The sequence below is a fragment of the Pseudoliparis swirei genome, chromosome 23 (assembly GCF_029220125.1).
Source record: "Pseudoliparis swirei isolate HS2019 ecotype Mariana Trench chromosome 23, NWPU_hadal_v1, whole genome shotgun sequence".
Taxonomy (NCBI): Eukaryota; Metazoa; Chordata; class Actinopteri; order Perciformes; family Liparidae; genus Pseudoliparis; species Pseudoliparis swirei.
Genome location: NC_079410.1, coordinates 9,245,194 through 9,261,466, shown reverse-complemented (window position 1 = coordinate 9,261,466; position 16,273 = coordinate 9,245,194). Strand labels below are relative to the sequence as shown.

At 45.6% G+C, this 16,273-nt stretch overlaps 1 protein-coding gene across 1 annotated transcript in view; it reads left to right on the top strand.

The window, feature by feature from the left end:
* The first annotated feature begins 210 nt into the window (after nucleotides 1–210).
* The window catches only part of LOC130188183 (trinucleotide repeat-containing gene 6C protein-like), a 37,941-nt gene continuing 21,878 nt past the window's right edge, over nucleotides 211–16,273 (top strand). The window contains exons 1-3 of the mRNA XM_056406362.1: nucleotides 211–1,109; nucleotides 6,846–6,943; nucleotides 7,738–7,759. Coding sequence (XP_056262337.1) covers nucleotides 6,887–6,943; nucleotides 7,738–7,759 — 79 coding nt within the window. The 5' untranslated portion in view covers nucleotides 211–1,109; nucleotides 6,846–6,886. The remainder of the gene's footprint in view (nucleotides 1,110–6,845; nucleotides 6,944–7,737; nucleotides 7,760–16,273) is intronic.

Here is a 16,273-nt window from a genome sequence, read left to right as displayed (position 1 = left end):
TAATACAAAAATGCTCCAAGTAAAATGACAGGAAGGTGAAACATGTCAAGTGGCCCCAAGTGACATTTTGACAAAAACATTTGGAACCACTGGGTTATTAGTCTTTCACAATGTATGAAACAATTTGCAATAATCCAATCTGTGCAATAACCCCCCCCCCCCACCTCACAAAATGTTCAATATCCCCATATAACTGTCCCACATGCCCTCTTTCCTTTCACAAGCTAGGAACAGCACTCAGTACTAGCCTATATTATATATCTATTTATTAACCTCTGCCCTCTCATTTTTTATGTTGATAACCTGTCTTTTAAAAACTGTACCTAATACTGTATATTCTACCACTTTATCGTGTGTTTTTTAAATATTTTGTCTTATTATTATAGTGTGTTTGTACCTATGTTGACTCGAGGAGCCCTGCAAAAACAATTCCAATGTGTCTGGACTGTTTGTCTACAGGCACAAATGGCAAATAAAAAACCTTGAAACTTGAACCTTGTATTGTGTTTTATGTTTAAATAATTATAAAGCTAAAGGTTTAAGATTTTCTTCTGAAATGTAGCAAAGTATAAGTAAAAGTAGCACGAAATGGAAATAATGTGCAATAGAAATGTTAGACTGTATGTGTATATCAATAAAAACCACAGCAGCACCACAGTGAGGACTAAAGCGCCATCATTGGAAACTGCGCCCTCTACTGGCGTCAACACGTAGCACGGCCTGCAGAATGAAACGCGGCTGTATTGATCCCCGCGGCACCGTTGACGTTTCACACAGTCGGTCGACTGATATACTCGCAAACTTTCTTCCTTAGCTATAGAGAAGAAGGGCGGGACGCACGAGGCCACACAGCCGCAAGCTGGAGCTCATCAGAGAGGGAGAGAGTGGGGTGATGGAGGGGCTGCAGTTGTTATGGAAACGCCGTGGGTGGAGCGTTGGGAAAGTGGGAACAGTTTGTTTTGTTATTGAAGGTCACGTGGCACTGTGAAGCTCCTCCCCCCTCCCCCCGTTACCACCGATTCAACCGTCTCGATCTGCTGCTCCGGTCAGTTACTACAAAATGGATGCAGAGGCTCCGCCGCCAACGAAAACCTCCTGAACGCTTCATGGTAGGATTTATTCAGCCCCGCTTTGCACGACAGGTTTACAACTTTCGTCGCGTCTCGCTTTCGGAAATGTGCGTCATGTTGAAGTTTACAATACGGCGAGCTGGAAAGGGAATGCTAATATTTTCAGCGTAGCCCACTTTGACATCAATGTTTTCCTCGCGGAGGGAGCTCTTCACGGCAGTCGTCGGCGGCGTTAGGGGGCTCGCGTTCAGTCGGTGCGTCGGGGACTGGCGGCAGCGCGGAGGTGGCAGGCTCCTCAATGTTGTGTTGGCTTCACGGTCACTCGGACGAGTTGGCCTCAACCAGCACGGGTGGCCTCAGCTCTTGTGATTCAAGGGCAACCTGCGTTGTTGCTTGTGGAGTTGTGTTTGGAGGAGCTCGGCAGACATCGGTTGCTGTTGCTGTTGCACTGGTGTGTAGGAGGAGAGTTGACATGGACATTGTTGCAGCTCATTCTCACCGAGACGAGCGTCGCTCTGCAGAGTGAGCTGTGCCTGGGTCGGACATGCATCATCTGACGGGCAGTAAACGCATCAGCGAGCCGACTTAGTAACTTTACTCTGCCCGTGTGCACGTATGGTTCGCCTTTTTTGGTTTTATTTACCAAGAATATGCGTTAACTGTGCATCTCTTTTTTGGGGCTTTCATGTTTGAAGAAAGGTTGTCGAGGCTGCAGAAAAATGTAGAAAATAAAAATGCCCAGATGCTGTTTTTAGCTATGACTTTCGTTGCCTAGACATAACCTTGAGAGGATTGTTTAACTGTTGCGGGTACGCTTCATATATTATAGACTGTGCATTGGAAATCAAACGTGCCAGTGCATATTTTTTAGTGTTGGAGAGTCCTGCAAACCTTGAGATAAGATGCATCTTAGATTGCTTCCTGTATTCCCTTCACCATAGAGACGGACATCTCTGCCCGCCTCCCGCTGAAGCTCCTGCAGTGGCACACTCTCCTAAAGGGGAAAGCAGTGTGTACACACACACACTGGGAATGCCAGCATCCTGATGCATGTAGAGGGCAGGCTGACGTAAGCTTTGAGGCCCGCTGCTTTTACTCATGTGTTGGAGTCCTTAATTTGGGTCCGGGCCTGGTGGCGGTGAAGGGAAAGGGGGTGGGGGTCTTTTCTTTCCCTGCCAGGTCAGGGGCCCCAATCAGCACCCAATGCTCTGAAAGGCAGTGTGCATTCACAGAGAGGCACCAAAGGGTGCTTGATAACAAAAACAGGCCACTAAATACGGTGATTACTATACGGCTTCGGTCACTGCCTCACTTTCAGTTCATCACTCGATGGCTTTTTGCTTTTTTTTTTAGCGGGCCGAGGGGCGTCTTGCCAGGTCGTGTCATTCGGTTTGGCCAGTTGTTTGGTGTCAGCGATCGGATGCTTAGCTGGAGTCCTCAGTGGAAATGATGAGCTTGCATTCTGCGGAAAGCAATTTATTGGTGTCAAAGAAATGTTGAAGTTTGTGTGGATGCTAGTTTTATTCATCCTGTGTTAGTTTTTCTAGACTGGACGGTTAGTTGTTATGGTTTTTCTTTACGGATTGCTCCATTACGGCTGTTAGCAGTGCACCTAATGTTTTTAATTCTCGTCTTCTGTAATGGGGTGTCAGACTCTTGTAGTTATATTTTTTTATGTACTCAAAGCATTTCCCTAATCATTCTTTACAGAAATAAACATGTTCAACACTGCACCGCCCTTTATTTAGGCTGTTACTTCTGGATTTGTTTCAATTTAGGAAGACAAATGTGAAAAATTGTAAGAAAGCTGGGCAATTGGAGTTAAAAAAAGACATTTGTTCGGGACTTCCTTTAAAATCCTGAACCAATATTTTGTCCCCGTGAAAGAGTTCCCCTTAGTTGAGGAGCAGACGACTGACATTGGGCCTGGAGGCGGTCCTTTTGGTGTGTGTCCACACAAGTTATTTTAGGGCCTGTTCGGAGTGCCAGGATAGCAGCACACGTTTTCCTGTTCCTTGTCATGAGCTCAGGTCTCACAAAGCATTAACATGACCCCACTGAGAATAGCTGCAAGTACTTTAGAGAGCGCAATCCTCTTTGCAGAGCGCGGGGACTTTGCTGGTGGGCAGCAAGCGGTTTATAAACCTCCACATCATTTCAAAGGTAGCTAATTTGGCTTTCTTTTTTCTTCTTCTTTTTTTCTTCTTTCCGTGGTGCATTTGTGGCTGTGCATTTGCAGTCGAGAAAGCCGTCTCCTTGCCCTGCAGTGCGAGAGCGGAGCGAGCTGCACGTTCTGCCAAAGCTGCCGTGGTTACGAGCGGCGCTCTCCCGAGGGCTCGCCGTGCTCTTGTTTGGCTCTCGGCGAAGGCATGCCTGGCTCCGTGCCCAGCGACTGCCGTCTAGCACCCCTTCCCCCATCTCCCACACATGCACACAAACCAGCCCCACCAGTCCCATCCCGCTCATCTTCACCGCTCCAATGCGGGGACGCTCTGCATTTACATGTCCGCAAATCACCCGTCGACTCTCCGTCCTCTTCCACTTCGTTTTCTACAAATGAAACACTTTCTTTTACGAGGCTGTCCCTGGTATCGCCCCAATCGGACTCTGTTCTTCCTCCCTGTTGCCTTCCTTTGTCAGCAGAGGCAGAGTCAGTCTGGTTTTAAGAGGAACACCAAGCTCTAATCCTGTTCTGACTGGACGGTGTAATTCCACAACAGAGCTGAGCTCATTGACCTTCGTCCTTCATATCCAATACAAATGGCTGCTCCTCACTACGATTACACCTGATATTAAAACTGCCTTGGTTTTATTGACTCATGAAATTAACTTAATGCTATCATTTGGATGTTCTTATCTACATGTAGTTAATGGGTTCCTTGGAATTGTGTTTTTTAATTTTAAAAATCATCATAATTAATGTGAGAGGGAGTCTGTATCTTTCATAATAAGGGTTTGATTAAAGTAACGTCCTATGCCGATTCACGTAGACGTGCCAGTGTGTTTCCACACATGCAGCAGCATCCAAATGGGCAGCAGGCATTATTACTGCATCTCACCATCAGCCAGCACATCTGTCCAATCCAGGCAGATGTTTGGAAATGACACAGCAGCTCTGGTTGAGAGAGACTCTCTCCGTCCCGCTCTGGGACCCAATGTTTCTTGAACTGAAATCATTTCGCCGCTTTGCCCGGCCCTCACGCCCCTCATCCGGGGGGGGGGGACAGCAGCTCGCATTAACCGGAGCATCCCTCTTATCCTCTGATCCGACACGACGCAAGCCCCAATGATGCCTTTGAAAGGAGCAGCGCCCGCTATATTTAGCACGGCAGCTGCAGCTGCAGGCTCCATATCCAGCCTCCTGAGGGTAGAAATAAGTGTTTATGGTGATGTCGATGTAGATGGGTGAATGGACGGAGGCGGTTTGTTTTTGTGTTGAAGCGATTCCCCACGACTACTCGATCTAATGCTCGCAATCTGAACTCCAGTCCAGTCATAAAGAGGCTCCATGGCAGCCGGTTCTCACTGCTGCTCATTTGAACCACCAGGACTGCTGCAGGTTTGGCTGAATTCACTTAGCAGCTCCTGTAAACATTGGAGGCGTGTGCACTGGCTGACCGGGAGGCCCGGCATGCGAGTGAGGGGGAAGTCTAAAAATATCGCTGATTTGTTAGTTGATACTCGCTGATGACATTTTCTATTTCAGAGGAGACGGGAAATCTAAAAACAGTAAAAGCCGCGTAAACGTATACAGTTCAAACTGAAATGGCGAGTCACTCGTTGTTTGTTGGATTGATTGTTGTTGTCTTTTGCACATTTAAACTGAATTGAACTCCGTTGCTGTACAGTCCATTCAGAACAGCCACAGTGGGGGCAGAAATACATGAAACATCTGTTGGGTAAATAGCTGGGTGAAGTTCTTCAACATTGTCATTTAGAGATGCACTGATTGGCCTTTTGAAATGATGCAAAGACCGACTTTATAGCAACAGCGTTGCTTAACATACTCCGAAAGCACAATGCTCTGCTTTCCCTTGAAGAAATGTAATCATAGCAGTTCTCTACTTTAGATTCCTACACGACCCGAACGGTTTCTCCACGTGTGACTGCAGTGCTAAACGTGAAATTAAAAAGATAAGATCTTTTCAGTGAAGAGGAGGTTTCTTCGTTCTTTGTTACCTGTTCGCTGCTCAGTCTGAGAGCAGAGGGGACGGAGGCAGCAGCTGTTCTCAAAGTACAAACCAGAAGGCACTGTCCACAGTACGAGCATCCAAATAGTGCAAGAAGTCTTGCCGTTGTTGTTTTTATGGAATTGTTCACACATTACTTTACACTTTCGGTCCAGTTGCAATTGTTGTAAGAAGCAGAATGCACGTTTTACTAGTGTGCATTAAGATGAGATGATTACTCACAGGGTCTAATAAACCAATAACAGCTCTTTGTGTTCATCAACTAAGCTCAACCTTTATATATCATGCATAGTCGCTCCTTTCAGCCAAATAGAAAACAACAATGTGCATTAATCTCTGAGACAGCGCAGCTGAAACAGTTGCGGGCCCGTCTTAGAAATGGCACCAAAGACTTCACTATATGTTCCTAATGTTCCATCTAGAGGTATTTAAGTTACATCCTACTTGATTTATTTAAACACTAGGGATGTTTCTGCTTTCTTATTTTACTATTTTCTTTATTAAATTGAGGAAAATGTTTTTGTTATCCTAAAACATTGGAATGACAGCACACACAAACCATGTTCTATCATAACACACTTAAATGTAAGCATAGTTTATTTATATTACCACTGTGGGTGGTGGTTTCTAACAGCCATACTCATTTATTGTTGAACTTATTACATTTGCCTTTTGAGGCAAAGAAAGAACATCGTTTTGATTTGTTTTTTTGCACTATTAAAAATCCTCCGTTGAACCCCACGCTCTCATTACATGCTCGAAGCCCTGACTCGATAATTGCTCAATTATAAGCTCAGATTTGCATCTGATGTTTAGTCCAAGTTCATCTTTCTTCTGGCATTTCCAATTCTATTATTGAACCTCCACAATCAAACTGATTTCAGCCGTTGTTGAGGTCGCCGCCCGCCTCCACCTGACTGCTCGCGGGGCCTCGGGGAGCGCTTGTTGCCAGGCAATGGCACACGGCGCTGTCGCCTGCAGGAGAACAGGCCGATGGTTTTCATTTCACATGTAAGGCTTGTTCCACTTCCCTCAGTCCTGGAAAAAAGAAAAAAAAGCTGGCTTTCATTTATTTGTTTTTCTGTGTGGAGGTATTAGGATAGATAAAGCGTTCAGCTGGGTGCACTAGGACACGAAAACTAAGAGACATATATATATATGAGAGCGAGAGAGAGCGAGAGAGAGCGAGCGAGAGAGAGAGAGAGAGAGGGGTGTTGTTTTTCTGTTGGTCTGCCCCACATTTGAGTTGTTGGGATCCGTTGCTCATGGAGCCGCACCATACTAGACCGGCAAGGCGTCCTTAATGGTTTCAAGAGCCAACCCCAAAGACCACCAAAACACATGCACAGTTTGCACATTTCAAAACATCTTAAAGCGCACAACAAACCACACATTGTTCCACACACAGGATCTTGTGTACAACGCCAGCAGCCGTTGACAACACTGGTTTAACCTTGGAGAGCAACAACAACATGGAACACGGCGAAGAAATCTCAAACCGCTTTCGCAGGTGTTCGTGGCCGCAGTTGGTCATTGGGATGACACCATGTTAACTTCTCTCTCGCTCTCTCTCTTTGTATTTAAGCTGTGAGAAGAAGCAAAAAAACACGAGACGAGAACCATTTGATGGAAGATAAGAAAAAGCAAGAAGAGAAGAAAAAGAAAGAAGCTGCTCAGAAAAAGGTGAGCTTGTGGCAGGTCCTCTCGTTCGACACACACACACACTCGCATCTTTTTAGTTTTGAATTGCCTTTGCCCAAAACCAACATGGTGAAATACTGCAAACCTGTCGTTTAGTGTGACTCATGGCCAGCACCCCCCAGCAATGACGAGAAAAGCTCCTCGAGACGGGCAGTACGTCCACTTCCTTTTTCCTCAGTTCATCTCAGATGACGCCATCGTTACTCTTTCAGGTGGTGCAGTTCGAAGCCCAAGTCTTCGGTGAGCTCGGGTGTTTTTGCTGAAGCTCCATCACGCTGAGCACATGCCGGTTGTCCTGAGTGTTTCCACAAGAAGCACGAAGCAGAACTTCGTGTAGTTGTCATCTTTCCGTTCGCCCTGCAGCCCCCCTCCTCTTCACGGTTTCCTCATCTGTTCCCAGTGTTTCTCGTTGCTGTTCTCAGCAACACATTTCGTGTCTCCTCGACGCCGCTTGTCAGTGCCGGTGAAAGTATGTCCGTGTATGCTCCTCATGTATGAGCGCAGCGCTTGTGCTATCTATTTCACTCCCCAGCCACAAGCCCAATGAACCCGCTCACCCTGTCGAGCAGCAGGACTGGACGGGGACCGTTTAGCATTTCAATAGAAGAGTAAAACCAGTCCCTGGACATTCTGTTCCTCAGTCGCTGCAGCTGGAGAGCCAATGGGACTCTTACATTTAGCCACAATTTTCACTTTTACAAGGTGCTTATCGCGTCATTGTAAGTTATTCTGAGTTATCTTCCTATGTCTAATATATTGTTTTCTCTTTTTCTCAGGCCACAGACCAGAGAACCAAAGGTGAGTTGTGGCTTCTTTGTGTTAAACTAAAAATGGTGTCAATGTAAGGCCAAAATCTACTTCTGAGTTTGTGGTCTGATGTTTTCAAACAGCAGGGAGACTTATTGTGTGGGTGTGTTAAAGTGTGTATGCTGCTAATTAGATGAATAACTCTTGTGCAGGGTTGCTTTGTGTTGTGCCTCAGAAGCTCAATGTGCCCTCTGTCCACTGCTGTGCTACGTGGATGTGAAGCATTAGCTTTTATTAGAGTAACACATCTTTTTAACTGAAAATAATAGCAGCAGCCAGGTGGCTTGTACTACCTCTGCCAAAATGGATGCCAGGTGCCCATACAAGACTAACAAGGATCAGGGGGATGGTACAGCTGCGCCTCAGGCATCCTTGTGGGCTCCTTCAGCATACCTAGGAGGGTATAGGTTAGGAGGAACCTCAAGAGAGAAGAAACACAGCGAGAAAACCACAAAATAAACCTTAAAAAAAGAAGAAGAGGCGACTAAAGATGCCTTATAGGTGACTTCTGAAGTGAAGATTGTGTTTAGTTTGGCTCGGTGGCAGCTGCAGACGCACTCTCCCCTTTCCCGAGCCAGGGCTCGTAATGACCAGAGAGAGGCGGGTAGACGGTGTTGGACGCTCGGTTGGCCCAGCAGCAGACGAGCCGGCAGATGGGACTTAATGTCTAGTCAGGGATAGGCAGGGGGAAATCTGATTAGAACTCGTGGCGGACCTTGGCAGCGTGGCCTTCCTGGCAGCGAGCGGAGGGGACACCTCATTACAGTCCGGTTGTCTTCGTATTTGGAGGCCAGAATGTTTTCCGAACAGTGAGAAGGTGTAAGTTCACCTCTTAGCACATAGACTCCTGTGAACTCCCTCCTGCCGTGGGTCAGTGCTGTGACCTCCCACGCTCTCCCTGAAGGATGAGTTAATGAGGCCGTGATGTCACAGAGGTCCCCCCTCCCGCCCCGTCGTCCTCTCGTCCGACTCACTTTAAGCTCCTCGCAGTGTGCTGCACTAATGAATGAGTTCTGGGTTTGGCTGTGTTTGCGTTCTCTTTGTCTCTTATCTACTGTGTGTCGTTTCACAGCATCCACACACTGACCTACATACTACTCTTTTCTCCCTGCCTTCGAACTAGGCTGTAATATGCACGATTATATCGTAGCTCATAAGGACGACGTGCCGTGACCTAATTCGAGTGTGATCTTCACCCCCTTCAAGTTCAAGATTGACATTTTTAGCATATTGTACATATTTCTTTACATGGATATGTCCATCGTCTTCAGCCATGTGACGATTTGGTTAGTTTCTGTAGGACTGCTCTTGAATCAAGAAATTCCTACTTGTTGATTATTTATCGGATTTCTACGACTAATAAATATTTTTTAAAGTTTCACCACGGATACATTTCAGAGATGCAGAAGGATCTCTTAAAATCCAATAATATTTATGAATATTGTTGTGATGCCAGAGATGTGACTGCTACTTTTACTCTTAATGATTGTTGACATAAAAACAATAAAATGTCCCCCCCCAAAAAATCCTATTTTGGACATGAGTGACTCATCGACAAAGAGAGTCTGATTGTATCTGGTACTAATGAAGGGTACTCTGGGAACTAATTAGCAGGACATTGCTAGCGCGTAGGCTGAATAACCACTGGAGATCTCCAGTCAGACCCCGAGCACCACAGTAACACTACACCACCTCCTGTCTAGTCGAACAGAGAGGCCCGTTTTGGGACCAGCAGGAGGGAAATGGGAGCAGAAGAAGGTGGGCTGAAGGGAAAGAAATGGGCTGAATTGTAGCAGTTACATTTGTGCAACGTGTAGGGAGGCTGCTGCTAAAACACGGTGCCTCTGGTCCATTTGAGAGGACGAGAAAAGGGCGAGAGCGAGAGAAGGAGAGGGAGCAATGTGAAACTGAGAATGCACGCTAGTTTCCTGTTTGCCGGCCCAGCTGAGGGGGCCCTGTGTGGGATACTTCTCCTGGCTCACCTCTCAGACTCTCTCTCTACCGGTCCCCGTACATGACCAGCAGCAGACGTACATTGTGTGCCGCTGCAAACACACACACACACACACACACACACACACATGGTTTGACTCATACAGCTGTGCATTGCTACTCACAACTACGACACAGACTGCTCCCCAGTTCTTCATGAGAAATGAGTGAAAGATTGTGAGTGACCACTCAGTAACCATCCCCTAGAAATAGTAACTCACAGAGCAGTAGGGATCCACCGATACCGATATCAGGCCGACTCAAACAGCCGGATCAGTTATCAATGACAATATGGCCATTTGCTTCAATTCCATTTTATTTACATACTTTTTCCATTATAGACTAACGTTTTAATCCCCGTTTAAATTGTGACTTTTTTTTGCCCAATTAAAAAAAAAAAGTTTACGCTTGAATGAAAACATCTTGTCAATTCGGAAGATTTTTACAGAGTTGCTGAAGGATTTATTATTTAAATTTGAAATATCTATTCAGGAACTTTTTATCATTTGTTACATTTAGTTTAAAAAGGTTAGGAAAGCAATGTTAAAGTCTAGCCTGTTGTTGTTGCCTTGCACATAAAAGAATGATCCCGATCAATTCACACAGTGACATAAAGCTTATTAATTCGTCAGAGGTATTGGATCGAAACTCTCTATCGGCCGATTCCCAAAGCCCAGGTGTTATCGTATTGGGACTCAAAAAGCTGGAAAGGTGCATCTCAAAGTTGTCTCCAGAAATAATCAATGATATATTTGTGCGCTCTTTGTGACACCAGAGCTGGTAAATAAACATATGCAGCAGGACTTCCTGTCAGCTAGCAGAATTTAATCTCCCACCATGTATTTTCTTCCCCTTTGGCCTGAACCAAAGGTGAAGAACTATACAGGTGCAGAAGCTCCCTAACATATTTGTATCTTAACAACAACATGTAGCAGACACCTACTGATGCATTTGTTTAAACTAAGAACGTGCATGCAAATAAAGACTCGTCGCATTCTTGTCGCTGACCAGCTCGACTCAAGAAAGTCCCAGATAGACGAGCCTATCTGTGATCATTATTACTTCATAGCCATTGTGTAGCATCGCGACGCCAACAAGCCTTCTGCCGTCAACAAGCTGAACTACAGTTCATTTCTCAGCATTAATTACCTTCGCATTGAAAATGCGGAAGGTTATGTTTTGATCGCCGTGTATTTGTATGCGTGCGTGCGTGTTACTCGCATGAGTCAAAAAGTATTAAACTGAATCGCATGAAATTTGGTGGGATGATTGGTTATTATCCGGGGACCATTTGATTAGATTTTGGGATCGATCGGGTCAAAGGTCAAGGTCATGAAAAGGTCAACATCTTATTTTTACCGTAGCGCGGTCAATTTGTATCCAATTGGCATGCAACTAATGCCAAAATGTTCATAATTCAATGCCCAATCTTGTGGTATGCGAAGGTATGCGCTCTACCGAGTGCCCGTTCTAGTTGGCTATTGTGTTTCTACTCACGCTATGTTTTTTTCATCCCCTTTTTTAAAAGACGGGGCACAACATACACACCAAGACGCAATACAAGATAACATTATTATAAAGTAATGTAGCGGCAGTCATTTCACAACAGATTAATTTGCCGTTCCGCATTCACTTAATTACGCCCAGCGCTTTGTGTTGGAGAGTCATACATTGCGGCGTGATCGGGGGGGTAATTTATAGCAGCGTGCCGCTTGTCACCGGCACCGCCTCTTCTACAGGTCGCATCCCGAGGAGCGCCGCTTCTACGGACGCAGCGGCGGTGACGATAAACCACATTTTAAAGGGCACCACGGGTAGCGGCTGGATTCCGCTGCTGGTTACGCTCTAAATTGTATATAAGGGCTTATCTTTATTAAATGTCTTTTCAGAGTAGACCGTTATCTGGACGGCCTCACAGATGATAGCGAGCCTCTGAATGACGGACGACCACATGTCTTTTTCTTATTGCTAAACACGGAGCTTAGTGGGTCATGAATGTGTGTTTATCTTCCTGTACGTAGTGAATTAAAGGGTGTTATGAGAATTCCTGGAACCGGCTGTAAAGTGAGCCGTGAGGTGGAGGGGTGATGCGTTGGTGATGGCAGCAGCGGGTGAGGAGGTTGCACGGGGCGCATTTGTGGTTACGCGAAGAATGTCTGAAATCCTGACTATTTTTCCAACGCGTTTCAAGGAAAGAAAAAAAAGTCAAAGAGGGATAGCTATTTAAAAAATGCTAACTTTGAATAAAACTAAGATATTTAGTCATTTTGGTTTTTTCGTATCACAAGGTGGCATTTTTTCTCTCTCCAGAGGACAACAACATGCAGCCTCTTGCAGCGAGTGCTGCTGAGGTCAGGAGGACGGGACGCCGCACTCGCTCTCACACATCACTTCCTCTAGACCATAACAGACTGGTCTGCCTGCAGCTTTTGGCACAACAGGCCAGGGAGTCTGTCTGTCTGCATGTCTGTCTGTCTGTCTGTCTTCCACTTGTCCCGAGAGAGCAGCAGGCATACAGGCAAGCCGTCCTCTAGTCATCTGACTCTTATGGCGACTCGTTTGCATTTTGAGAAGTCTTCTTGTTACAGTAACACTTATTAAAAGTGAGAGTAATCAGTCATGATATAAATGCACACCTGAGTGATATATAACACACCACATGTGTTATAATATCACTCAGGTGTGCAATTATGTGGCTCCATTCAGATATCTAGTTCCACTTTGATAGATGCTCTGACCAATATAGCCTCGTGTTTTTTTCTTTCCGCACTGTGCTGTCAGACATCAAGTGCTTTTAAATATCATATATGTGTGTGTTGCAGTGAGGGAAGGATTCCTCTCTTAACTACAGTGTCATATGTATTCACTTGTAATTAATCCCTTTTAATCTTCTCTCTTGTGAGGCTGACTGCTCACATTTTAAAGCCCACAGGAGAAAAGAGATGGAGAACCCTAAAGACGAGCCTCCTCGCTCATGATTGGTTGATACTTTCTGCTGCCTCCTCTTCAGTAGACATCTGATAAGGATTTAGTCATTTCCATGTTTCCGTTTCTGCTTTAATTAGAGCAGTTTAGTATGACACTTAGCAGCAACAACAGATTTACGCTACTTAAAAAAAAAAAAAAGATAAAGCATGCATGATGGATGAAAGTGTTGTATTCACCTTTTTTACAAAAAAAGGTGAATATTTGTGTGTTTTTTTTGTTTCGGAACTAAATCTGCATTCTCCAGATTCATCCAGATTATAGTTTCTTGTTGAGCTTTGTTCTGTCGCACTGTTGATTCCGAATATATAATAGTATTGCCATTTTATTAAACAAAAGACCAAACGATGGAGATGATTGGTACCATCAACATCATTTAGAATTAAAATGTTATTAGAAAAGCTTCATTCAGGCCACAACCATGGCTGATTAAAAGCTCAGGAAAGCTTATAGTCACTAACTAACTGAACATTTTCATGCATATCTGTGTTTACTCAAAGGCGATCCACTTGGATGAATGGAGTCGGCATGGTGCTGTTTTTAAACCTTGAGGTAGATGTGCACTGATTGTATCGCAATCTGCAGCGATCCATCTCCCTTTTGCTCAGGTCCTCATTTGAAGCTATACGCCGGTCTAATTGTTGAATGGCTTGTTCTCTGCACAGTATTGCATTGCAAAGGCCTCCTGACTATAACATATTGAAATGCATGCTCGTCACAGCCTTTTGTTTGGAAAAATCCCTGAAGAGTCGTCTGTTCAACTGTCGTGTTGCTAAGAAATGGAGTTTCTGTTTATCACGGGTGATAATATCAGCTGCTATTAGAAGACCCGTGTGCAATCAGATTCAGGAGTGTGTAATTTGATGAAATGCATGAATTCACAACCTTTGAAATTGTTCCAATTGTTTTACAACGGGTTCATACAAATCATCTGAACATCTCAGGTACGTTACATGGTACGTGCATCAGTCTAGCTGAAGGCCTTCCTGTGGGTCCTCCTCAACACCTCCATGGACCTCCACTTATAAGGATCTTTTATCTTCAAGGTCATGTGGGTCGCTTTTACCCCAGAGGCTGAAAGAAGGGGAACATCAACGCTCTCCCTTTTCCTCCCCCCCCGGACAACCTCCCCCAGCATCTAGGTCTTAAACAGTCAGGCAAACTCGCGATCATTTTTTTCTCCAAAGAAAATGAAGACGCTTTCAAAGTTGGAAATGAGATGTCTTTCTCCGCATGACGCGCACACAGCCCCAAGGCGCCGGTTTGATGTGCATCTTTGATGAACTGGGAATTCTCTCGTGCACAGCTGAGGACTGTGTTTTGGCTGTCCAAGTGACTCGGATCTCTTTTAACTGTTTGTTCTACAGCAGCACTGCCTTGTGGGACTCCTGCTCGCTCATGCATGCGCTATTTATTTACGTGTTTGTTTTCCTTTTCCTCATCAGACCATTTGAATTATTAGAAAATGTTTCATTACAGCAGTGCCTTCATGTTACTTAACGTGCAGGACTTGTGTTATTGTCTTGGAAAAAAATTGCTCACTATAGATAAAGTGTTTTTAAGTGTAAGCCGATTTAGACCTGAGCTGGTTTCAGGCCGGTTTCGAGCTCAGAGGTGGAGACGCACACCATTCTCTTCATCACGTACCCTCCCGGCTCTACCGCCTTCCCTTCCTCCTGCACGTCAGCGCTCTCCTTCACTCTGCCTCCTCGTCTCCTCGCTCTTATTGGCTAGTACAGCAGCCAGCCAGCTTCCCCCAGCTTCCAGAAGAATCTACGTCACACACGAGAGTCCCGACTGTATAGCGATTGCCTTCATAGCAGCTCGTATATACTGTATATCGTTGCACAGACCACAAAGTCCTCTTGTTTTGAAGAGTGAAATCCGCTCCTAGAATCCCCAGGGAGACGTATCACCCCCAGTAGAGTAACAATGACGGAGAATAATAGTAGATGACAGTTAATGGAGGAGAACGCAGGGTAAGGTGGGGAGGGATGGAGCAGATGTGGTGAAACCCTATGAGAGGCAGAGGAGAGGGGGACACACGGGCGGATGTGTGTGAAACTAGATCCGACCGCGCAGACGTCCGGTGTAGTTTCAGAGAGCCTGCGGTACTGGGGGCAAAAAGGACAATGGGGGGGGGGGGAACCCCCACACAGACATGACGGACACAAATCGGTCGTCACGTCTGAGCGAACACGTCTGTCAGTATTTATAAGTCTATTCCACGACACCGCCCTGTCCTCGCCCCTCTGCGTCGGCCTCAGATTTACATAACTCTTTGTTTTGGTGTGTGTCGCGCCGGCTGCATGTGTGCGAGTTATTCACCGCTTCACTGCACACGCTCGGGACCGCAGCCAAAGTCAAAGCACCGCTCTTTAAAACTCATTTGAGCCACGCAGAGAATTTATTGTTTCTTCTGTGTGCACACCGTGTCGTATCAGATGATGTTTGGGTTTGTTTGTGTGCTTTATGTGTCGGTTTTCAAACGCTTTTTTTCGCATCCTGTTTACATTCTAGTTTACCAGCTTATTCTTTTACGTAATGAGAAGTGCTGAGGCGATTACGCGGTGTGCTTTGTGTCCCATGATGCATCTCACCCAGCAGCGGCTCTGTGACCCTGAGCTGATCATCCGGTTTGACTTGGGGGTGACCTCTAGCCTTGCACTTCCACATTCAGCGACAGGATATTAGCCTGCTGATGATTCACACTTCATAGCTTTGGTTACCTTTTTTTACATTGTCTACGAAGGAAATAAAGGGACATTACTTTTTTATGACGTGCCATTTTGATTGCGGAGCATGCCTTTGAAGCGGCTTTCATCCATATTCTTCTGAACAATTTATGCAGGTGGTGAACATAGTGGAGCGTCTCAGAACCAGCTGTTCCCCTCAGGAGTTTGGAGAAACCAAAAACCGAGCCAAACGAGTGAATATTGAACGCACATTTTCTTGGTGGCCAGAAACCCGACTCCAAATGAAAGATGAAGTTGTTCATAGGTTTGAATGTCAATGTGTGTGTGTGTGCGTCAGAGCAAGAAACTCGCACTCTGTTGCTACGGGTAACTAAAGCTAGTGGGACAAGAGCACTTAGCTTCAGCAACTGCACAAGCCGTTTATAACTAACAGCTCTGGTGATCATTTCAGGGGCCGTAACCTGCCACAAAGCATGAATAGCTTATGTTAATAGGGCCGAGCACTCAATACAGTGATGTCCTGTAGAGACAATAGCCCACAATAATGCAGCGGGCAAATCTAAGTCCATTATCTTGGACTTGACCTCTTCGTCACTTCTAATCTGTGACCGGGCACCATGGCAGCCTGTGAGAGTTGTGTGTCTTGGCATCCCTAAAGGCGGAAGGTTATTACAGCTCCAGCCCGAGATCATTACAGTGTGTGTGTGTGTGTGTGTGTGTGTGTGTGTGTGTGTGTGTGTGTGTGTGTGTGTGTGTGTGTGTGTGTGTGTGTGTGTGTGTGTGTGTGTGTGTGTGTGTGTGTGTGTGTGTGTGTGTGTGTGTGTGTGTGTGT